General features: G+C 42.4%; 1 protein-coding gene across 1 annotated transcript in view; it reads left to right on the forward strand.

Moving 5' to 3' along the window:
• The first annotated feature begins 6,922 nt into the window (after positions 1–6,922).
• FAT4 (FAT atypical cadherin 4) overlaps positions 6,923–25,962 on the forward strand; it is a 139,206-nt gene continuing 120,166 nt past the window's right edge. The window contains exon 1 of the mRNA XM_034063071.1: positions 6,923–12,223. Within this exon, the coding sequence (XP_033918962.1) occupies positions 6,923–12,223 (5,301 nt within the window). The remainder of the gene's footprint in view (positions 12,224–25,962) is intronic.

Consider the following 25,962-nt stretch of genomic DNA (forward strand, 5'->3'; position numbering starts at 1 on the left):
ACTCTATATTTAGCAGAATACAATTAATAAAACCCATGCTTGTCATCAAGTTTCTAGAGAGGAATTCACAGTTTTATAATAAGGCCTATAATTTCTGATTACTGTGCTAATGTAAGGCCTGAAATTACACTTCTGGGGGAAGCAGATTCCAAAATATGCCTGTAATAAACCAATCTGAAGCCTGATCTCTTAGGCTGCTTTGAGGATGTTCACAATTCTCAGGCAATTTGGTAGTCATAGCACCTCCAAGAAAGTCCTGTCAGAACATAGAAATATCACCTCTGAGGGTTTTTATAGGCCAATAAAACAAGCTGGCTTGGACAGGTATCAAGACATGGGATATAGGTTTTAGTAACCACAAATGAATAATTATCAAATGTTGCTTTATGTGAGTAATGACATGACTGGTTCTGTAGTAAAAGCCCTTGGGAAAAGTCACACTAGACCATTGATGAGGAAAACATTTGTTTTCTTCAAACACACACAAAAGAAATATAGCAGCAGTATTTCCTGTACTAGTAATGAACTCTTATCTCAGCTGCTGTCAAATGACAGAGCTTTACAAAACACACAAAATGCTAGTAAGCTACATAAATGGAAACCTACCCTGTCCTGGCTTAAATCATTCCCTCCCCCAAATTTGCAAACGAAAGTGAAATTAATTTCCCCAATAAAAGGAATGCAGATAATTGACTTCAAATGTGCACCTACAAAGGCAACTTAAATCCAAACCCCAGTACCAAGTGCTGCTTTAAATCCTTGCATTGTATTTAGAGATCATAAAATTAGGCTTATTGACTTTCTACTTAAGACTCTAAGGCAGCATGGCTTGAAGAAATGATTAATGGATGTTGATATAAGTATGTGCTTTAAATTTTGACTGAGGTATAACTCTGCCAGAAAAACAAATATTTTTGTTAACTGCTTTCAATGGTCTGAAAGATCTCCATTCTTGGCAGCTGCTGTGGACCCACTGTACAATTTGCCTCTTTTTCCTGTCGTCTGATGGCTGGATACCATAATGTCAGCAAAGCTGCTATTCTGGGTTCTGTGCATTTAAATAAAAAGAAATAAAAAGGGGGGGGGGGGGGGGGCAGGGAGGGAGGGAAGAACAACATTTAAATAATTCTTGGCTTCCAGGATCTGGAATGCACATTTTAAACAAATCCTTGAATATACAAATGAAATGCTAAAAGACAGTCAGCTATTAATACTATACATTTACACAGGCTGGAGAGGATAAACTGGTTAGTCTGTTGTGTGTCATGAAATCATGGAAGGCTCCTGTGGTGTGCAAGCACAGAATTTCAGTGATGAATGCCAAGCTGGTTTCTAATCTATTTAGTAATAGGATTTATCTAAGAAAAACATATAATAAAATGTGATTTTGATATTGGGTTTGTGAGTAGTGATACTATGAACCCCATATGAATCTGATAAAATATCCCTGCTCATAGAGCGGACTGTGCCCAATACACTAACAGAAGTGGACTGATAGACCTAAAAAAAGAGCTAATGAGTTATCCTCATCCAATTAAGGTGGTTTTAGTGGCTCTGCCAGGAACCACATAGTCTTGGTCCAATACCATTCCAGATCTTTATCAGTGGCCTAGAAGGAAATGAAATTAATTCTGATAAACCCATCAGCTGATAACGAAATATGTGGTGTAGCAAAATGGTAAGTCTGTTATTCAGAGCAATCTGGAATGCTTTTTGTCTGAGATACAGCACACCATATAAAACATAAAAATGAGTTAGTAATGTCCCCAGACAATCTGCATTATTGGTTATCTTTACCTACTGGGAAGCTGAACTAGACCAAAAATCATTTTAATACAGCGTAAAGCTGTGTACATGGAGAAAGAAGCATAGCTCAGACTGAGGGGGTAACAGTTTGTATATCTCTGGGATACACTAAGATTTTAAAAGTTATCTGCTGAATTTCCTGACTACAAAGTTCTCCAGCGCAGTGATGAAAAGTAAATGCTGCGTGCAGGAGTACAGAAGTATCTTCCTGGAGCTGTGTAGCGATATTTCATTTACATATCATCCCAGTGAAATTACTTCCTGAGAAGGCCTAGCTGGTCCTTTAAAGAGCTTCCAGCTCTACCATGTGCCCTTGCAGGAATGACAATACCTGAGTGAGAAGATCAAGTCCACCCTGACAGGACTCTGACATCTCCTACCACAAACAATGCTGGGGTCTGTAGATGATCACAGAATAATTTAGGTTAGAAAAGACCTTCAACATCATCCCATCCAACTGTAAACCATAACAATGCAGGTGTGAGCAGGATTCCAACTGGCTGCAAGGAATAATGGAAATGTACAAAGCCAAGTCCCGCACTACACAGGAGTACATCAAACAGGGCTTTTGCTGTCTCCCCTTCAGCTCATCACATACAAAATAGAGAATACCTGCCAGATCTGCCCAATTCATAACTGTTTCCTATTCCAGCTGCAGAATAAAATTATCTTCCTGTCATAATATCTGATATAAGCCTGAGACCTCTGAGGACTGTGTGAGATAATGGGTACGTGTTCAATTTTCGTTCAGCTTACATGGGAAGAAAATGCATAAGCTCATGGTTTTTTTTTTCTTCCTTACAATACTCCTTATTACATTTATCAGCCCTCCACTTGCTTCTCTACTTTCTGTGCCTTCCAGCACAACATTTCAGCAGCATCATTGGCCACTTTTAGGCAAAGCAGCATTGAAAACACATTAAACGTGACAGCCAGATGTGTTGATCTGTTGACATTGGACACTATGAGGTTGCTATTAAGACTTTGCAGTGGAGTGTGAGCAGGACAGTGTTGGGATTAGATTGCTTGTTCTGTATCTGGAGGTGAAAGCCTGATGAAGTGTTGGGCTGTGTTATCAACAGAGCTGTAGGCAAGACGAAAAGTGTAAAATGACCTTTTCTTCACTTTATTCCTCTTTTTACAAGTTATGAGTGGTGGAACGCTTCCTAGCACAACCTTAACTGTGTCTGAATTTATTTGTGTTAATCTGAAAGGGGTCAGAACTCTACCCAGACTTATGCTGACGTATCACCAGAGTAATTACAGTAACAGGAGCAGAACTATTCCAGACTTAGGCTAATGAAGTAGGAAGAAGTTGGCTTAGGATGTCTCTGTCATGCTTTAATCAGTCTCTAAGAACAGCAAAGAGGACACAGATCTACATGTAATGTTTCCAGTGGACTTCAGGGAAGAATTTGGGAAGTTACCCTGAGTTTTAAGGCCTTTCTTTTCTCTTCTCTCCTTTTTTGTTTAGCACGAGGGTGATAAAGTGCCCAGAATTTTAGGGTTTTGAAGCAAATCAGGTAGAGCTTGCAGTGGAGATGGTCATGGTTTCCACAAACTTGGTTCTTCAGCACTGTTCTCATCTGAGCTGCTCAGTGACAGATGGACAAGGAGAGCTGTTGGCCCTGACCCTATGGCAGGCAACACAAGATTTCTTTATTGCCTGTATTCCTTCTGTCCTGGCCTGGTTTTTTACCATTGATATGTCGAAATAATGCAGTACTTGTGACAGGCACATCAAAATCTTCACATAAGCAAATTGTTCATCTCTCAGGAAGCAAAATTATGGGGAGTGACAGAGGAAAGAATGGATCCTGAGGGATTTATCACTGTTCAATGAAAGCATTTGAAACCCCTTTTGCTGACAGTACCAGTGACAGCATAGGCAGGTTTGTGTTGATTTAGATCTTCTGTAGCTGCTTCAATTTCAACAGATTATTTTCTTAGCCATTAAAACAACTTCCCTTCTCCGCCCCCCAAAAAGAAAGTAAAATTTTTATTTTTAAATCATCTCCTGACTTTGACTACATTTGACATAGAAGCTCACATTAAAAATATAATACGACGACAGTGAGTGTTAGAAAAAAAGTTGACTGAAATTGTTTTGGTAACTGAGAATTAGTTGCAAATTTTTATATCATTTTCTGTAAACACTTTTATTTTAAAAAGTCACTTCTGAATCCTAAGAAATGGAATTTTGATATACTGAATCACTTCAGGAATTTAAAGGTTGTGATTTTTTCTTTTGTAGGTGGCTCATACCTAGAAATACATCTAGGCTAGCTTTACATCTATGAATACAAAAGATTTAAGCAAATTCTGTTTCTGAAACAACTTGCTGATATTTACAGTCATCATATTAGATATGTGATATAAACCCCAATGTTAAATTATACAGCCTGTAAACAGAAAATAGATATTGTTGGGCTCATTATCTCGTATATGTGAGATGAAAATTTTTGCAATGTATCTTTTTGTGTTAGTATAATGGGCATGTATCATAGTTTTGGTATCAGATATTGACAGGTGTTATTTGTGAGTTTCTGGAATAGCATAAACCTGGTGCTGTAAACCCTATTGTCTAGATTTTCTCCTCTTTTCTAGATATTCTTTTTTTTCCAGAATTTTATGCAATTTGCTTACCTCAGGTGTACAGAATTTAAGAGGCTGATGTTGAGTTTTCATTTATTAGAATTTCCATACTTTTATATAGCACTTTAAAGTTTGACACAAGAGAATAGCCCAGAGGGAAGTGCAAACTGTGGGTGCAGAAAAGCCATAACAACCAGAACAAGATTTTGTCTGTTGCACACATAAAATAGTTGGTTAATGATTTATTTTGACCTATTCATTAGTGAATGGACCAAAGTCCTTTCGGGGGTGTCAGAATGCCCACTATGTTTCTCAGTGCTGTGTTGTCAACTCAGAGCTCAAGTTTAGCTGGCAGATGTGGAAAATCCCATGTAGTGAGAAAAGCCACTTGTGATAAATCCGTGGTGAATGCTTGAGGAATTATTCTAGCTAGAACTGATGTTAATTTATGATGGTAATCCTTCCCTTTTACCCAATATAATATCTTCTCTTTGAAAATATCATACTGCTGTTGTTTTCTCATCTAAACTGGGGGCATTTTTATAATACAAATAAAGACACCTAGATGCACAGGGCTGCCTTTCAAGAAGAGCCAGTGAATTGCTGACTGAAAGCAAGGGTCGATGTACGCCTGTAGATGGAGTTAAATATCAAAGAACTGGTGCAGATTTTGACAGAAAGATGTGATCAGGGAGATGAGACAGGACTAGCGATCCCTTCTTAATTGTCCCATAGTTTACTGTCCAGCTCCCTGTGAGAGGGAAGGAGGTGTTTCCAATAAGGTATGTAGGTTTGTAAGGTTTAAAGGTATACTTGCTATCTCCTGGTGAACCAATTCATGCAGCTGGCAGGGCACTTTCAGGCACAAAACTCCTCATCTGTAACAGGTACGGCAAAGTGCAGAACTAAGTACTGGCTGCGGAGAGCTGCCCCCAGGAGGAAAGGTGCCCCATGATGATGGAGCTGGCAGGGATTTGTTTAAAAAGCCACTGTGTCTGGGCTGCCAAAAGGAATGGGGATCAGAAGGAGTTAAGGGCCTGAAGTCTGTTTTTTGGGTTAGATGACAATACCGTCCAGGGACATCTACTTCACCAACCACTTCTAGTCAAGACCCCCCTGCTGATGTTTATTTGAGCTCCTTTTTTTGCATTATAACCATCTTTAACACCTTACCCTGCAACTCTTCCAACTCCATGTTACTCAGACTCTTCTTGCTTCTTTTCACCTAGCTTCTCTCTCCTTCTTACTTTTCCAGTTTGGAAAATTCACTGCCAGGTTCATTAACTACCTCACAAGGATAAATAAACTCTCGTGTTTGTTGATTTGTTACATGGTTACACTGGGCTTACTTTGTCAGCTTAATTGCTGCCCGCAGGTTGGTCGACTGCCATGTTTATGCCTGAGCTTGCATTTAAAGGTTAACAAACTCAGAATCAGACTTTTGCTTCCATTGACACCACTGGCATCGGGGCTGTCCCTGCCTTGGCGCTTGACGGTGGCCGCGGGCAGGTGGGGTTGGGGCTTTCCGGGTCCTTTAAAGGTTGTTTTGGGATAAAGGAAAGCACGGGCTCGTGAGGATGGGGCGCCCGTGGGATGTTTCACCTTTCCCCCCGCACGGAGAAGCGGGGAGTGCTCACTCCGCAGCCCCCAGTGCTTCGAGGGCCTGGCGGCGGCGAGACAGCAGAGGGCGCTCGGCGCTCACGCTCGGCTGCTTCGGGCCCCGCGCTACCCGGTGCCGCTCTTGGAAGTTTACCGCGGCAGCCGAGCGTCTTTCCCGGGGACCACACGTCCCGGCCACAACGCTGAGCAGCCTCAAGTTCCTTACGAGCTGCTTTACAAACAGCGCCCGCAGCCACGTCCCTCGGTGTGCGGGGCAGGCGCGCAGCCGCAACCCGACCGACGGGGTCCCCGCCGCCCCGACTCCCTCTCGCCAGCCCGGACCCCCCTCCCCGCCGCCGGGGCGGACCCCCAGGTACGCGGGGCCCCCGCCGGGCTGGGCGGGCCGGTGGGCGGGCCGGTGGCGGGCGGGGCGACCAATGGGAGGCCGTGGGGGGAGTCGGCGGCGGGCGTCAAGAGGGAAGGGATCAATGAGCGCCAGGCAAAGTTGGGGTCGGGCCGTGGAGAGTGCTACGACCGTGGATTACAAACCCGGCGGCGTCCCGCACCGCCGCTGACGGCCGCGTCGGCACCGGGCATGCTGGTGGGGCGGCGGCCGCTGCTGCCGAGCGGCGAAGTGCGAGCACCCCGGCGGTACCGACGGCGGCGATGAGGTGCGGCGCCCCCGGACGCCCCCCAGCCCCGGAGCGGCGGCTGCGGCGGGAGGAGCGGCAGCGGCTACAGCAGGAGCGGAGCGCCCCGTGAGCGCGGCGCGCCGGCGCGTCTGCTCCCTTCCGTGGTGGGGCAGGGTGAGCGGAGCCTCCGTGAGTGACGAGAGGGAGAGAAGCGGGAGCGGTCGGTGGGAAAGTGGACCCCGGGGTGCGCCGCTGAGAGCGGCAGCGCCGGGACCCTATCCCGGTGCGCTATGGGCCGCCCTCCCGCCGCCGGCCGCGGGGCCTCGTCGCCGCTGCTGCTGGTGCTGTCGGTGCTGCTCCTGCCGCAGCAGCTACCGCTGGGCGCCGCCGCCGAGCCCCGCCAGGTCTTCCAGGTACTGGAGGAGCAGCCACCCGGCACCTGGGTAGGCACCATCGCCACCAGACCCGGATTCACCTACCGGCTGAGCGAGCAGCACGCCCTCTTCACTATCAACGCCAGTTCGGGAGCCCTGCACACCCGCACTACCATCGACCGCGAGAGCCTGGCCAGCGACGTGGTGGACCTGGTGGTGCTTTCCAGCCAGCCTACCTACCCCAGCGAGGTGCGGGTCCTGGTGCTCGACCTCAACGACAACGCACCCGTCTTCCCCGATCCTTCCATCGTGGTGACTTTCAAGGAGGACACGGGCAGCGGGCGACAGCTTATCCTGGACACGGCCACCGATGCCGACAGTGGGACTAATGGTGTAGACCATGGCTCCTACCGCATTGTGGCCGGCAATGAAGAGGGGCGTTTCCGGCTCAACATCACGCTCAACCCCAGCGGTGAAGGTGCTTTTTTGCACCTGGTTTCCCGGGGTGGGCTGGACAGGGAGGCCACCCCCACGTATCAGCTGTTGGTGCAAGTGGAGGACAAGGGTGAGCCCCGGCGGCGGGGGTACCTCCAGGTCAACGTCACTGTCCAGGACATCAATGACAACCCACCCATCTTCAGCCAGACTCTTTACCAGGCACGAGTGCCTGAGGATGCTCCTGTTGGGGCCAGTGTCCTCCAGGTCACTGCAGCTGATGCTGATGAAGGTACCAATGCTGATATACGCTACCGCCTGGAAGGAGGTGATGGCAGCAGTGGTGGTGGGGAGGGGTCTGGCAGCCTCCCATTTGAGGTGGACCCTGAGAGTGGGGTGATCCGTATCCGGGAGCATTTGGACTATGAGATGCGACAGCAGTACTCCCTGACGGTGCAGGCCTTGGACCGAGGGGTGCCAGCACTGAGCGGCCGGGCTGAGGCCCTCATCCGCCTGCTCGATGTCAATGACAATGAGCCCCGGGTGAAGTTTCGCTATTTCCCAGCCACCTCTCGCTTTGCCTCTGTGGATGAGAATGCAGCACCTGGCACAGTGGTAGCCCTGCTGACGGTGAGTGATGCCGACTCCCCTGCAGCCAACGGGAACATCTCTGTGTCCATCCTGGCTGGAAATGAGCAGCGTCACTTTGAAGTGCATAGCAGCAAGGTACCCAACCTCAGCCTTATAAAGGTAGCAGCTGCGCTGGACCGGGAGCGCATCCCGGCCTATAACCTTACGGTGGCAGTGGCAGATAACTATGGGGCCCCTCCACCACCCCCAGGTCCCCCTATTTCTGCCTTTTCCCCTGATGGAGTGGTGGCAGCTCCTGTGAGCCGTTCATCCGTGGCTAGCCTGGTGATCTTTGTGAATGACATTAATGACCACCCCCCTGTCTTTGGGCAGTCGGTGTACACTGTGAACATCAGTGAGGAGGTGCCCCTGGGCAGCTATGTGAGGGGCCTGAGTGCCACAGACCGTGACTCCGGCCTCAATGCCAATCTCAAATACAGCATTGTCTCGGGCAATGAGCTTGGCTGGTTTCGCATCAGTGAGCACAGTGGACTGGTAACCACAGCTGGCCCTGAGAGTGGCACTGCTGGGCATGCTGCAGGCATGTCCACCTCCAGCAGGCTGGACCGGGAGACTGCTTCTCAGGTGGTGCTCAACATCAGTGCCCGTGATCAAGGGGTGCAGCCCAGGTTCTCCTATGCACAGCTGGTGGTGACCATCCTGGATGTCAATGACAATAAACCTCGCTTCAGTCAACCCGAGGGCTACCAGGTGTCCCTGGCTGAAAACTCCCCATCAGGAACTGAGTTGCTGGTCCTGAGTGCTACAGATGGGGACTTGGGGGACAATGGGACAGTCCGCTTTTCCCTACAGGAAGCTGAACCAGCACTGGCTGTGGTTGGCCCCTCCTCAGTCACCCCTCGCCAGATCTTTCGTTTGGATCCCGTGTCAGGCAAGCTTAGCACCATCTCACAGCTGGACCGGGAGGAGCAAGCTTATTTCTCTCTGCAGGTCCTGGCCACTGATTTAGGCTCTCCTCCCCTTTCTTCCATAGCTCGAGTTAACGTGAGTCTCCTGGATGTGAATGACAATAGTCCTGTGTTTTACCCTGTTCAATATTTTGCCCATATTCAAGAGAATGAGCCAGCTGGAACCTATGTGACCACAGTGTCTGCCACAGACCCTGATCTAGGACCCAATGGGACTGTCAAGTACAGCATCTCAGCTGGAGACACCTCCAGGTTTCAGGTTCATGGCCAGACAGGGGTCATCACAACAAAAATAGCTCTTGACAGGGAGGAGAAAACTGCATACCAGTTGCAGATTGTGGCCACTGATGGTGGCCATCTTCAGTCGCAGAACCAAGCCATTGTCACCATCACTGTCTTGGACACCCAGGACAATCCACCTGTTTTCAGCCAGGGTGTGTACAGTTTTGTTGTCTTTGAAAATGTTGCCCTAGGTTACCATGTAGGTACTGTTTTTGCTTCTACCATGGACCTCAACACCAACATGAGTTACCTTATTACTATGGGTGACCAAAGGGGCATGTTTGCCATCAACAGAGTGACAGGACAGATCACCACAGCCAGTATTATTGACAGGGAAGAGCAAGCATTTTATCAGCTGAAGGTGGTTGCTAGTGGTGGGGCGATAACTGGAGATGCTGTGGTCAATATAACTGTCAAAGATTTAAATGACAATTCTCCACACTTTATTCACGCGGTAGAAAGTGTAAATGTGGTTGAAAACTGGAAAGCTGGGCATACCATATTCCAGGCCAGAGCTCTTGATCCTGATGAAGGTGTTAATGGTCTAGTTCTTTACAGCCTTAAGCAAAACCCGAAGGGCTTGTTTTCAATCAACGAACAAACAGGGGCCATAAGCTTAATAGGGCCACTTGACATAAATGCTGGGTCTTACCAGGTTGAAATCCTGGCCTCGGATATGGGTGTGCCGCAGCTGTCCTCTAACTTTATCCTGACTGTATCTGTCCATGATGTAAATGATAACCCACCCGTGTTTGATCAGCTTTCCTATGAAATTACTATTTTGGAGTCAGAGCCTGTGAATTTCAGGTTCTTTAAGGTGCAGGCTTCTGACAAAGATTCGGGAGTGAATGGTGAAATAGCTTATAGCATAATTGAAGGAAATACTGGGGATGCATTTGGCATATTCCCAGATGGTCAGCTGTATATAAAAAGTGAACTGGACCGTGAACTTCAGGAAAGATATATTTTACTGGTCATGGCCTCTGATAGAGCAGTGGAACCACTCAATGCTACTGTGAACGTTACTGTAATTCTGGAGGATGTAAACGATAACAGACCCCTGTTCAACAGTACCAACTATGTATTTTATTTTGAAGAGGAGCAGAGAGGTGGATCATATGTAGGGCAAATAAATGCTGTAGATAAAGACTTTGGGCCGAATGGTGAAATCAGGTATTCGTTTGAGCATATGCAGCCAGATTTTGAGCTGAATGCTGTAACTGGGGAAATAAGAAGCACTCATCAGTTTGACAGAGAAGCTCTTATGAGACAAAGAGGAGCTGCAGTATTTAGTCTCACAGTAATAGCAACAGATCAGGGATTGCCAAAACCTCTAAAAGATCAGGCAACTGTACAAATCTACATGAAAGACATCAATGATAATGCCCCCAAATTCTTGAAAGATCTCTACCAAGCTACTATATCAGAATTGGCAGCAAATCTGACACAGGTTCTGAGAGTTTCTGCCTCAGATGTTGATGAAGGGGTTAATGGATTGATTCACTACTCTGTAATCAAGGGAAATGAAGAGAAGCAGTTTGCAATAGATAGTAGCACAGGCCAAGTTACCTTAGTAGGCAAGCTAGATCATGAAGCTACTGCATCATATTCACTTGTCATCCAAGCAGTAGACTCTGGAGCAGTTTCCCTAAGTTCAACTTGCTTGTTGAGCGTTGAGGTATTGGATGAAAATGACAACAGTCCTTCCTTCCCTAAATCAACCTTTTTGGTGGATGTCCTGGAAAATATGAGAGTTGGTGAACTTGTGTCATCTGTCACTGCCACTGATTCTGATTCAGGTGACAATGCTGAACTCCACTATAGCATTACGGGGACGAACAATCATGGAACCTTTAGCATCAGTCCCAACACTGGTAGTATTTTTCTTGCAAAGAAACTGGACTTTGAGACACAATCTCTGTATAAGCTGAATATAACAGTAAAAGACCAAGGAAGGCCACCACGGTCATCTACAATGTCAGTGGTAATACATGTTAGGGATTTCAATGACAACCCTCCTAATTTTCCTCCTGGGGACATCTTTAAATCTATTGTTGAGAATGTACCTGTTGGTAGTTCTGTCATTTCTGTGACTGCTCATGATCCAGATGCGGATATTAATGGGCAGCTAACATATGCAATCATCCAGCAGATGCCAAGGGGTAATCATTTCCGTATAGATGAAGTGAGAGGGACAATATTTACCAGTGCTGAAATTGATCGTGAGTTTGCTAACCTCTTTGAGTTAACAGTCAAAGCCACAGATCAGGCTGTTCCTGTGGAGTCCAGACGATTTGCTTTGAAGAACGTGACCATTTTGGTGACAGATCAAAATGACAATGTTCCTGTATTCATATCACAAAATGCTCTTGCAGCCGACCCTTCAGTTGTGATCGGTTCAATTCTAATGACGATTATTGCTGCAGATCCTGATGAGGGCGCCAATGGAGAAGTGGAATATGAAATAGTCAATGGAGATACCGAAACCTTCATTGTGGATCGCTATAGCGGAGATTTAAGAGTAGCGTCAGCTTTGGTGCCTTCTCAGCTTGTATACAATCTCATAGTTTCTGCCACGGATCTTGGCCCTGAAAGGAGAAGATCCACCACTGAGATGACTATCATTCTGCAAGGGGTTGACGGGCCTGTTTTCACTCAGCCAAAATACATAACCATCTTAAAAGAAGGTGAGCCTATCGGGACAAATGTGATATCTATTGAGGCATCAAGTCCTCGGGGCTCTGAAGCTCAGGTGGAATATTACATTGTGTCCATCCGCTGCGAAGATAAGAGTCTTGGGCGCCTCTTCACTATCGGGCGCCATACTGGTGTCATCCAGACCGCTGCCATTTTGGACAGGGAGCAAGGAGCACGTCTCTACGTGGTGGATGTTTATGCCATTGAAAAGTCATCTGTTTTGCCCCGCACCCAACGAGCAGAGGTAAAGCTTTTATTCAGTAATTATTTACCTGTTTGCTTTCTAAATGAGCCATTTTGTGTATTTGTTTTTAACTGTTTTACAGAGAGTAGTGCACAGCAGAAGCCAGGAAAGCTAAGTCTGCTGATTCATTAGTTAAAGATGAGTTTTCAGTTGGTATCCCTCAAACAGTTTTCCTCAAAGCTGCCTCTAGAAATTTGAAAGAAGATTAGGCAGAGTGCTTAAATTGGCTATGCTAAGCCTAGGGTTGGTCAAATAAATTCTAGGTACTAAATACTATAACTGTGACAATATTTCATCATGGGCATTTTTGAGTTTTGCGTGTGTTCTCTTTTTAGCAATTGTTCATTATTTGAAGTCTTTTATTCCCATGTGAATTATAACTAAACTTCTTTCACTGCAATAATCCTGTCAATATTTGTCTGAGAACTGACCAGTAGGGTATTGCTCTCTGGGCAGCTCATTGAGTGTCTCTAGTCTTGGATGTGCTTGGCGTCTCTGCTTGGTTAAGTCTGTTAAATTCCTCATGCACCTCTAATTCAGGCCATTTCTTTGCACACATGGATGAGTACGAGAATGATCTTTCTGTTTTTGAGTGTGATAGACAGTACAAATGCGATGGTTTAGCTGGCAGTTTTCCTTATCATAAAGACGTTTGCCTTGACTGAGAGGTCTTTAAATGTTCTCTGCATGATTAGCTTTGAGGACCAAAGGGTGAAAAACAGGTTTGAAACACACCTGTGTAGTGTGAATATTTTATTTGCTCTGTCTAGTAATTGAGCCACAGAGCTGATCCTTTAGGTTATTCTTGCTATCTTCTGTAGGAATAGTGAAAAGTTTGGTGTGAAAGGGAGTCTTGTGTTTGGTTTAAGTTGTACCATGTTCTAAAGCTCCCTCCTGCACTTTACTATCAGCCATTTAACTTGCAGTTCTTAGAAATTTGGGGCTGGCACTGCTGAGTGGGTCAACCTGTGGAGGATGCTGCTAGCGTGCAGTGTTTCAATTATTTTCCTTGCCAGCTGAATGCTTTGCCTCAATACTGCATAGCTTGCACAGATCCCAGATAGACTTGCTCTTCAGAATTATGTCTTAGCTTTGAGCCATTAAGGATGCTGCAGTGGTTTGGTTTCTGTTGTTGGTTGGGATTTTGTTTTCCTTTTTGTTTTTAGTAGATGTGGTATTTCTAGTTCTTTAAACACTGTTCAAACTCAAATATTTCTTAGCACTTATGAGAGAGCTTATCTTAGTGTGTGTGCTGTGTGCTGTTGATTAGCCTGTTTTGAAGAGTGTATTGGAAAGAAAATTCCTGATTTACGGGTCTCTGTATCCCTGCTAGAAATTTATAAAAGACTAAACCTTTATAATTTTTTTTATTATTATTACATCATATTTTGTCTTGATGGACAGTGTTTTGAGGGTTCAGCCTTTGTCAGTGGGTGTTTAGATCATAATCTTTCAACTCTGTGTCTGTCCGCATGACCAAAGAGTTTCTTGACTGGAGAGGACTCAGAGGAGGCCATGTGATTGCAATAGTCTCACACATTGTAGAAGTATTTAATATGAATATTTGGTGAGCAGGGAAGAGAACAGCCATTGAAACTTTGAGCAAATTTTACATTGTTGAATACAAACTACTTCTGAAATCAAAAGCAAATGTTTTATTCTGTAAAGGATCATTGAAAGCAATAGTTGGAAGCTAGGATTTCATATTACTGGTTTGATCTTTACAGCTTCTAAAATGCTGCTTCTTCCAAATGTAATTAGCTTACTGTGCTTCTTTAGAAATACATTATAAATTATAATCATCTATCAACTTTAAGAAACATAACCATATGCAGTCTTTCTCTTGACTGATTGGATTTCTCTGGTAGAGCTTTTGCTGTCCCACAGTTGAACAAGAACTACTAGAGTGACATTCTTTGTGCAAGCTGTCAGTGGGTGCTGAATAAGCAATGCAGCTTTTTTCTGTGTTTCTTTTGGATGGTAACTTTTGTTTTGTTTTTAGTTTGATGTACGTAGTGCAAAAATTTTTGGTCTTCTTTTTTTGCCAAGCTACTGTCATGAAAAATCAGCCTGTATCCAAGTGTGTAGACACTATCTCTTATCTTTGTAAAGCCACCTTAAAGCACACTTTTGCTAGAGTTTTTGGGAATCAGATGTGCAATGTGAAAGGTTTAATGTTTTTTCCCAGTTTTTAAGGTGATAGCTTGAGTGGTGGCATAACCATAACACTGACAAGAGACAATGAATGTGTGTGGACCTGTACAATATCTAAAACCATGAAGCTTAAGTGTTCTTTCGCCCACAACATCTTAAACTTTTTTTGGTATATACATGGCAGGTTGAAGACTGATTTTTTTAGAGTCCTGCTTGAGGAGTAAGTTGTAAAGCGCTGATGCAGGTGTGCAAAGCCTAATAAGTCTGGTACCTGACAGCTTTCTGAACAGATAAACTGGATATAAATTTTTGGTTTTGAGGAAAAACCTTGAGTATTTTATATTTTCGTTGCTCCTTCTATGCAGAGAATGTTGGGTTTAGTTTCTGAATATGGTTAAAGAAAAGGGAAAAACAGTAACAGGATTTGCTTAACGACTTCACTTTCTTCTTCACTGCCTGCTATGCCTTCTGCCTGATGCCAGACATCATGCTAATTGCACTGTGGCATGTGAGTGAAACACTGAGCACTCAGCCACCCAGTGCTAAGCTTGCTGGCTGAGAGTGAAGAGAACAGAAGTAGCAAGAAAATTAATAGTCTTTTATCTAACGTAGGTTTTGGGAATCATTTTGTGTGGCAGATACCTGGTGTGAAATAGAGATATTTACAGCTTCAAAGCAGTGGCTAGTCTTTGTCCAGTTGGCAGGCAGTATAAAAGAAGAGCAGACTTGCGTGAAGTCAATTGCTCTACAAATGAATCAACCCTTGTCCTTGGGAAATGGTGTGGTGTGTGTGTTTGGGGTTTTTTTTTTTTTTTTAAATTTTATTTTAAATTTATATAAACTATAATGGTAAGATCCACCTAGTGCTCCAAGTGAAAACATCTCTTTTCAGCCTTTCTCATCCATCCCTGGGGCTTGCCCTTTAGGATCATAGGGCATAGCTATGGGGATTGTACACTACAGTTTTCTGAAGAGAGGGTCCAAGGGAACAGCTATGCGATGACAGGGCTGTGGAGAATCCCCTTCTGACCCCAAAGCAGCTGGCATGCCTTGTAACTGAAGGATTACATTTTCAGTAAAGCAGCAGCTAAAGAGTTTATGAAACAAAGAACAGTTTATTTTCAATTTGTGGATTATGGCTTTTTAGCACTAGGTTTCATATTTGTGTATTTTTCTGTGCTTATTATTACTATATGGAGAGAAAGGGTGTGTGTGTGTGTGTCAGAAAAGTGCAAGCTCTGAGTTATGTATGCTCAAAGTACCAAATGCTCTGAGATTTGCAAAGTCAAATAGTGCCTGTTCTATTTTACATCAAGTGGTGTAATTTTGGATAGTTATTACTGAATTAGAAAGCTTTTTTCTTTTGGACATTAGCCAATTTCTGTGTAACCTACAGTGACAAAACAGGTGATTTGATGTTGTGTGAGTTTGTTCTGTGATCAGTCTTCTTTTGCCCTGTCTTGCGTTAATCATTAGGTGTGACATTGTTCTTCTCAGATAAGAAAAAAATAATGTAGGTGTTCCTGAAGCTCTTCTGTTTGCCATTTTATGCCTTTTTATGTGTTTCTGCTGAAAGAAAAAATGCAGTAATTCCTTAGCTCCTTCCTCATGGCTCTCCAGCAGAAATTCTTTTCTAACCTCTTCAGGCAGGGCTGAGGGTTTCACCATCATGATTTTATATTTAATATAGAATGACTAATGCACATTGGCATCACTTGGAAACCATGTGAATTTATTCAATTCTGCCTCCCAAAACAATGATCGTATGCTGTGGGAGACTTTGGGTGGTCGTGTGTTGTACCCTGCTTCTTAGCTGGCAGTAATAATAGGAACCCAGGGACAATACCTCATCTTCTGTGCTCTGTTACTAGGGATTAAATGGAATTAGACGGGATTTCTAGCTTGCATGTTTAACCCTTCAGTGGGCATATTTGCATGTTTAACACTTGAGAAGAGCAGTGGGTTTGCTGGGGACTAGTGGTGCTACCATGTATGTTGTATATGACAAATGAGAGGATAACAGTTTGGGATGTGAATTATTTGTATATGAAAGATGTTTAACTGAACTTTAAACAGGTTCATAATTTCCAAGGAAGGGAGAGAAAGGTATAAATATTTATTTATACACTTCATACCTTCCTTAATACCCTGGAAAATGTATAAACTTTAAATGAAAGTTTTACTGATGGCATTGATTTGAAAATGGAAATACTTGGAGAGGCATATCAATGATCCAGTGAATGTTAACATGCTCTCAAAACAGGGCAATTCCCTTGATTTTCAGACAGGGAAATATGAGGCACTGAGTTTTCTTTTGCATTTGTGCACGCATAACTGCTTCTTGTAGTACATTTCATGACTGGCACTATTGGGAAACTTGGACTTCCAGGTTGGCAGAGGCTTTTATCTCCCAAATCCATAGTCTAGGCAAAATATGTGCTTTCTTTTATCAGGCAAAATATGGAGATTTTAGACAATGCTTACTGCTGGCATAGTGAAGATTTGGAATTTAATGAAGACAGACAGAATGAATGGTCCTCTCCTCCTGGAAAGAAAATTATAGGCCATTTCACCTTGACCTGGTGTGAACTGCAGCCATGACCATAAAACCATGACTGCATGGGATAACTAGTTTATGTGGAGCTTTTAGAGTCACCCCAAACTAGATCCTGTCACTCCTGTCTCTCCTGCACCCACTGAACCTAAGTGTGAGGTGGAGGTGCTCAAAAACTGTCTTCCCTGTGATGCAGAGCTCCAGAAACCCAGATTAAGAAAGGGAAGATGCTGCTAAGCAGGAATGACAGAATACGTTGCAGCAGAGGTTGCCCAAGCCATAGGAGCACAATGCATCCCTTGTGCTGTTTAGGTTGGGTACCACTTCAGGGATGTGGGGCTAGCCCTAACATCCCTGAGAGGGGAAAGGGATAGATTGCTGGGGCAAAACACTGATGGTGTTACTTCTCTAACCAAGCTGGCTAATTGTGGAGGGCTTTAAATTTAGTAACAGAATTTGAAACCCACTTCAGAGAAGTCTGTTATCTGGCATATTTACCCATATAAATAAGAACAATGGGGTATTCCTTGTATTCATACTATTTATAAATCGTTTTATTCTTTAATGATACATGGCACATTAATTGTAGCTTGACAAAGGAAACTACATGTGAAAAGTTTGAGTAAACAATGAAAATCTGTTGCCTTGTCCAGCTACAAAGCCAGGTTTTTTTTCTTCCTAATGCTGATATTGCTGATTCTGAGTAACTTAAAATTATTTAAGTTATTGCTGTCATTTGCACTGATCTGAAAAGGAATCTCTAAGTTTTGCTTGAACTGAAGCAGGAGATGAATGTGGCTTATGTTGAAAACTGCTCAAAACCAATTTGTGGGTTTTAGTTCAAAGTTGTCCCTTTTTTTCCGTCCTCTAATTTCATTAATGGTTCTGCCTTGCTACATTTTCTTAATATCTAGAATTTCTCATTTCTTTGCTATTTTAACAGCCTCTGGGCATTTTTGCATGTGAGGTCACTTCATGATTTTTATGTTAAAAAATCACTAGACTTTAAAAACAACATTCTTTATTATGGAAAATAGTTTTTCATGTGTCTCTTTTGGCTATTATTGCTAGTGTTTGCATTAACCATAGCAAAATTTTCATGTGCTTGTTTTTGCTGAGTGTTAAATTCTTCATACAAATCTCTAAATTATTCTTAGGTTCTATTGATCTTAATAAGCAAGTCTTTTTCCATCTAAAATGATATCCCGCATTGCTGCTAGAGTCCAGGTTTCTTTCCATGTTTTAGTCGGGTAAAGCAGTCAGTGGTTGTTCATTTTGGAGAACTCCAGAACTGGGTCACCAAAGCCTGCTTGCCCTCGTGGTGTCTCCAGCCCTCACCACTGGCTTTACTGGGGCAAGATTAAGTTGTTGTCGGCCCCTGGAATATTTGCTATTGTCTCTTCCTCTTTCCTGTGCATATCTTGAACCTTGAGACTGCGTCTCATCAGAAGATGTTGGTACCCTTTTGACTGATGGAAGAAGGTTCCAGATGTTTCCATGGTCTCATCTGAGTCTTTACAGAGATTGGATTTTGTTGAATTACCACTCCAAGGGCCACTTCCCACCATCCAATAACAAGGTGCCTTTTAATTTACATCAAAGCAACCCCTTAGCATGAAATAGTTCCATTGGCATAGTTGTTTTAACTGTGTCTAGGATAGGGAGTAGCATTACTGTTAAGTTAGTTTGGTTTCTTACCCATGTAATTGTATCTGTGCAAATCCTATGTGTAGACAAGCCCAAATACCCTTGGATTTTAATTAGAGAAGAAATTTATGATGACTAAAATTGAAGTAAAACAAAGGGTTTTCCTGACATATTCCTGCAGTTAGGAAAAGTGATGCCAGATCAGTATGGTACATCAGTACCATACAGATTTGTTTCAGTAAATTTATAGCCTGACTTCACTTTGCCAAGAATAATACCAGATATGTTAGAGAAACTGTGTCTTTGTTTTACTACTATGTTTCTCTCTATTCCAATAAATCTTATTTTTAATTAGACCCCTAGTCTAGACTGTCACCCAGGTTTGTTTTTGTAGTGATCTATTTTTGTTTACTTCCTCAGAGCAATAACATACCAAAAGGACAGTAGAACAGATGGAAACTGATAGCTATGTTTGCACTGTAAAAATACATATAGTTGGGTTAGTTAATGCAAAAGAATTTCAAAGAACCTATTATGAAGTGGTAATTTATGTGCCAACAGCTATGCAAAAAAGAAATGAAAACAAGCATTTGCCTTAGCGTTTCATGTTCTGCGGTCTTTGCACATATATGCTGTTAATAGGCTGTCGCTTGTAGTGATATAGTGATATGCAATTAGTGTGTAAGGGTTCTACTATATTTAGCACAGCCATCCAGGCATCCAGCTCTACAGACAGAAAAGAGTGCTCGTGGTGGTGGAAATATTCAGCAGGCTCAGACAGATGGATGGAGCTTTGGGGGCTCTTTCTTCTGGAGAAGAGCACCTTCTTGCAGTACATTGCCTTCCACCTCCACTCTACCATGTGGCCCAGAGGTGGCATCCCCCGGCCAAGTCTGGGTCCCCAGCAGTGACCTTGTGAAGGATACTAACTCCTAAATGTCCCATGAAGTTGATCTGGATGCCCTATTAGAGGTGAGACACAAAGAAAGGATTTTTCTCACAGCTCTTGAAGAGAAAAAAAAAATAAAGTAATAGCTTTGAGATGTGCCATATGGCCAGTGGGTGAAGTATCATTAGCATTAAGATAAAATCATAACTTTCTCAGTTTCACATATCCTCATTTTCCATACTTAAGACTAGCTGTGCTCTTCTAAATATGCATATATGTGCATGTGTCAGAAAATTCTGTCTTCAACCGCTCAGTTGGATGTGTCTGGAAAACAACCAAGCTGAATCAAGCAGTGTTGTAGTTTTCTTTGTAGGATCTGCCTGTACCATTTTCAGTTTTTCTCTGGTACCTATTGGACTGCTCCCAAGCCAGGGTCAAGCCCCAGCTTGCCATTACTAGCAGAGAATTATAGAATCACAGAATGATTTTTGTTGGAAGAGACCTTAAACCTCATCCAGTTCGAACCCCTTGCCATGGGCAGGGACACCTTCCACCAGACCAGGTTGCTCCAAGCCCTGTCCAACCTGACCTTGAATACTTTCAGGGATGGAGGCAGCCACAGCTTCTTTGGTCAATTTGTGGCAGTGCCTCACCACCTTCACAAAAAGAAGTTCTTCCTTAGATTTAATCTGAGTCTACCCTCTTTTGGTTTAAAAGTGTGTAAAAGGTGAGAGAAATGTGGCAGTGTAATTCTTTAAGTTAAGTTAGTTTTCTAGGAGATTCACTATTTATCTATTGTTTCTTCCATAGTACGGTGGCTACAGTCTGTAGCCAGTAACCTGATTTCTGGGCTTTTGAGCAGCCTCCTCTAGTGAAATGTATTCCTGTCCATGGCAGGGGGGCTGAACTGGATGAGCTTTAAGGTCCCTTCCAGCCCAAACCAGTCTGGTGTATGAATTTTTAAAATTACTTCTTTATTTAATAAGAGAACACTAAAGCTGCTGTGCAAGGACTGGTGTTGGTGTCAGGACTTCTGGACCTGTGCCTCATACATACTGCTGCAGCATGGTAAGGGGTCAAGTGCTCCTGCCTTCCCTAGGAGGCAAATGGGGTTTGTACCAGAGCTGTGCCAGGGTGTCCAACCTACCATACTGCCCGTGGAGGATGTGTCATGTACTTACTTAATTCTTTATGGGCAGCACTGATAAAGCTGATGAGGATTTGGGTCTTAGAATTTACTTCTGACTCATTTCCAACCCCTTAGTTGGAGGCATCTTTTATGGGGCAGATTATTATATTAGTACAGAGTATAACAGTCATTGTCACTGATGGGAACGAGGCGTGGATTTAAGAGCTGTGATATGGGATTAACTGCTTTTGGAGGTCTCTGTCAGAGTTTTGCAATCCACATAAGACTTGAAGTGTTTCATATCTAGTCCTCTTTGGGTTTTTAACCAAAAGTTTTATTTTTGGTAGCTGCAACATTTCTTGAAATACAATCCAGGAAAATACTATTAATTCTAAGAATGTATATAACATGTTTCACCTACCTAAGTCAGTAGTCTTCTTTTTAAGCTATGAATAGAATTTATCTCCTGCTTGGACTGAAGTAATTTAAATAGCATCCAACACTAGATAGTGCAGGATTAAACTCAGCATTAGCAATTTGCTATAGGTATATTAAGATAGAAAAAGCAGTACTTAAAACTTTAAGCTGGAGGGGCGGGTTTGCCATGGGCCCTGTGTGTGGGGAAATACATGATTATATTTCCCTTGCAGTGTACTCGAAGATGAATTGTTCCTTGGAGAGCTAGAGGGAAAACTGAGTTGAGGGCTTTTCATGTCAACTCCTTTTTGGATCATTTTTGATAAATAAAGAGAATTCTACCGAAATAGTTCAGAAGAATAAATAAGATGTCTGAGCTATGGTACACATCTGTAGTGTATGTGCTTAAAGCTTGAATTTTCCATAGGGATTTTCTTCTATATTACACTGCAGGTTTCCTGGTGTTTTTCCCCATTCCACATTCCTTATTCTTTTCAATACAGCAAATCTTTTTAATCCATCAAAATGTCATTCTGTCTGAAATATGAAGACATGTTGCAATTACAAGGCTGTTCAGAAACAGAAGGCAAACTCAGTAGTTTATTGCACTCTTATTCTTTTGAGACCTGCATTTTTGTTTATGTGATTTAATGTCTTTTTTCTGAGCATGATTCTATTCCCTTTGAAAGTTGCCTAATAAACTTTTTTATGCCTGTTTGCTTTAGAAAAGAATTTGAACCTTCATGATTTCAGGGAAGAAATGAATGAAAATCCAGATTTTAATCCCAGTAGGGTCATGTCAGATTGTCTGGAAAATAATTTATGGTGGTGGTGATCTTAGATGAAGTAGAGGTTTTCTTTCCACTGTTTTCTCTCTCTAACAGCACTCTTAGCTCTTGCACTTCTGACTTTTAAGGGGTTGGCTTATTTTATTTTATTTTTACATATAAATTTCTTAACTCCAAGTAATTTCTATGGCCAGCACTGAAAGTCATGTGGGGTTTTATAATCTGTTTATTTCTCCATGCTGTGTTATCAAGCAGGGATGTAGTTACTCAGAATAAGGTTAAGTGATCATGTTGAGATCATAATTAATTAAACGTAAGCTCTGATACGTTGTTATTTCAAGACCTGCAATCAACAGATGGAGAATGCCGCCTGACCCACGTGCTGGTGGAGAGGGGAGGAAGTGGGAGTGGACTTCTCGCAGGGCAGGATGATATTGGGTAGGAGCAAGCTGCGCACATGCCTGCCAAAGTACTTGGATCAGACTAAAGGAACACAGATGGCTGAGGCTGATAAAGATGTCTTTTATTGTTGGTTTGGTTTGGGTTTTTTTTCTGCTTGGTACTGTTTTGAGTTTGTGTGTGAGAGGGGCAAGAGGGAAGGAAGACTACTATATGAATATGTTTGTTTTGATACATTTTACAGTGTAGGAAATGAGTTGCACAAATTCAATGCTCCTGCTCAGTAGGATGCCAAAGGCTGGAGCTAAGCCCTCCTTTTTAGGTTTCTGTAACAAATGAACAATAATGTGTCCTCAGGGATTTATATCATGCTGTCCAGCCTTTGGCTCTTATCTGCTAATAGAAAGATCCCGATGCATTGCTGAAAGTAGCTCCTACAAATTGGACTGAGAATCCTTAAAAACACATAGCTGCCTCTGCTCATAACCAACCTCAATGTTAGCTCTCCCCTGTCATGGATTTATGTGATGTCTGTGTATAAATAAACCAGTATATATGTATGTACACATATATATGTATAAATAATGCCTTGTCTTCCAAGGAGGTAGCAGTGCCTAAGTCTGTCTGCAGTTTGTCTGACAGAGGAGGAAGCCAAGCCATTGCGGGACAGGGGCATGTAAGGGAAAGCATGTCCCGCAGACTCTTAATCTGAGGAAAGTCCTGTTCTTCTTAGCATCTGTTATTTATTGTTGTAGAAACTAACTGGCCACTGCTATCTAAAAATGGTATGTCTGAACTTTCAAGTTGCTTGCAGAAATAAATCATTGTCACCAGACATAGTGGTTGTCCCAAGTCTGTTGGATCTGTTACACCCATGAACAACACCATCCATCATGGCAGGGCTGAGGAGAAAGGAGTAGAAGCAAAAACTTCAACTCCATCTATTTGAAACAAAGTTTAAACCAGGCAATTTCATTAGAAAGCCTTAAAGATTCTTTTTTTTTGTGAATGATGGCAGTAATGTTCTCCTGCTCATGACAGCTGGAAATCCACAGGATGTTCTTGCTTTTAAGCATGAAAGAAAAATGGTACATGAGACTTCATTCTAGGGCAAATAATTTTTATTTTGAATAGCACTTTCAATTTGCAGTCATTAAGCTGACCTATTGCAGTCATTTTTCATAGAAACAAATATATTAAAAAATCTAGTTGCAAAGTCATGCTCCTAATGGTATCCTGCAAATGACTAAGACCAAGCTTCATTCAAAACAGTGCTGTTTTGGTCTATTGTCTTCAAAATGCTCTTTCTCTCCTTCCTCGATCACCCCATATTTATATGTTCTTTAAACAGACGATGAATTTTTTTATTTCCTATTTTTTTTTTTTTGTGCAGCAGACCTGCCTGGAATTGCTGGAGGGAGACATTGTTTCATTCTGACGTTCATTGCTGTAAAAATGAGTGTGCTTTCCTGATGCCTTGTGGTCTCACATGTGCAAACAGCTTTTCTATAAATACACCATAATATTATGAGTATTAATTGTGGCTACTGCCGTACAAATGGAAAAATAAATGCAGTTACATTTGCTCTGAGGGGAAAAATAAAGCCCTTTGTGGGGGCAGGAAAATGCTACTTTTTTCCTGTGAAAATGTATCATTGTTATTACACTTTGGGTCTATAAAGGATGTACGAGCATGAGAATCTGGAATTTATAAAAGGAATTATAACAAACAGTGGACTTTTTCTTTTTTTATAATGGTGCTGATTTTCAGTTGCCGTAACTATGCTTTATTTAATTGAATCACTTTTTTATACCAATGTAATTGGTATAACCAAGCAGAAAATGTGGCCCTGAGTAAATAAGACTGAACTTCGATTCATATAAATTGAAATCTATATTGAAAGTGACACAGGGTAAACAGTAAATATACAACAAAAATTTGCTTTTGCCAAGGAAATCAGGAAATCAAGACATTCTGCAGTCTATAATTAGGCACATGGGGTAGCTCTGTTAAAAGGAATATAAGACAATGGGATTAACACAGTACTCCAAGGGAAAGAACAAGTGATAAATTACAGTCCAATGTGGGCTGCAGGATGACTTTATAGAGTACAGTTTTGTAGAAGTGTCCATTTAGAAGTCAGTTAAATTCTAGACATTAATAGGTAAGCATATGTTGCTTGTTCATATAATTTAAAAATAAAGGAGAGCTTTATCTAGCATTAATATAGAGTGCTTCCTGTTGTGGCATAGCTTTAAAAAGACAAAAAATCAGCTGCTTTATCTGGCCTAAGTCAGGGGTAGGTACTTGATGTTTACTTAGGCTGGTAAAAAGAAGTAGAAGCTGTCTAAAGGAGTTTGGTGAGGCTTGTAAACAGAGCATGTTTTCTTGCTCAATATTAGCTTAATGTAGGGACTATAATGTTATGTTGAGACATTTCCTCATTTGGCTCTCCAGATGCACGCTTGAATTCAGAGCATGTAACTTCAGCTTTGAAGACTAATAATCCACTTTTTGAGGCTTTCAGTATCTCCTCATGGTAGGATAATAGATCCCCTGGAGATTGTCCTTCAGGGGAAACCAAGAACGGGAATGTGCACATCTACCATGGGGTAGGACACTCACCCTCACAAAGTGTCCACACAGGGACCTGTGTGTCTTGCTTAAAGTAAGCCAGCATATTTGAGATTTGGTTAAACTTGTGCAGTGAATCCCATAGCACATGCAGGGTTTTGTTTACATCAGGAAAAGCAACTGCAAACACAGCATGCTTGAGAGCAGGTTGGTGCTAACAGGTCTACCTTTCTATGGCCCCCAAGTTCACCTGCACGTGGAAGGGTGTGAAATAGATGTGCATAAACATGCAACCAGGTTTACATGTCAGCCTCCTCTTTGAAAGAAATTAAGTTTATTAATGGGGTTTTAATTTTCATTCAAGAAAGTTGCATTCAAAAGAAAGAATTACTTTCACCACCACTCCAAAACATATTTTAATATGGTTATAGCAAATACCTATCTGTGTGTGTATTTCTTAATTTAAAAAACAGAAGTCTGGCATTTCAAATAAAGGATTCTGGTACAGAAACAGAGCATTAGACTTCCTTTGCAACTGCCACAGGCATTGATTAATTGGGACAGTCAGCATGGCTTGCTTTTAGAAAGAAAGAGGTTAATGATTAACTAAGTTCTATTTCTGTGCCCCCCACTGAGCATATAAAATGATTATAAAAGAATATAGAATAGAGGCAGTTGGAGTTGTTGTTGTGCACAATTGATACACAGCCAAATATTTCACAATATACTATATATAGCGAGAAACATTAATTTCCATGTGCTAGCCATCAAGATCTGAATATAGTAATGTATGCTCCAAGTCATTCTGTGTTTTTTGGAAAGAAAAACCTGTCATTCTCCATGGGTTATAGATGAAGTAACACCTATGCTGAATGATCTACTTGGTTTTGTGTGTGTTGCAACACTGGAATGGAAAACCAGTGTTTGATAAGTTATTATCAATTTTAAGCCAAATGATGGCTTGATGTTTCTAAATGCTTACTGAGAAATAATGAGACTTGAGATGTGCCCTCTGTGAATGTGTGATTTTTTTTCATTCATGTTATCTGGGGAAATAAGAAATTTGTTCTGTAAGTAAGGGAATGGTCAGGGACTCTGTTTGATGCAGTTAGCAATGTCCGTCATGTCCCACTTGTAATTCTGTGTTCTTGGTGACTGCCAGCAATGATTGCAGCATGCTGCAATGT

This window comes from Melopsittacus undulatus, chromosome 5 (genome assembly GCF_012275295.1).
Source record: "Melopsittacus undulatus isolate bMelUnd1 chromosome 5, bMelUnd1.mat.Z, whole genome shotgun sequence".
NCBI classification, from domain to species: Eukaryota; Metazoa; Chordata; class Aves; order Psittaciformes; family Psittaculidae; genus Melopsittacus; species Melopsittacus undulatus.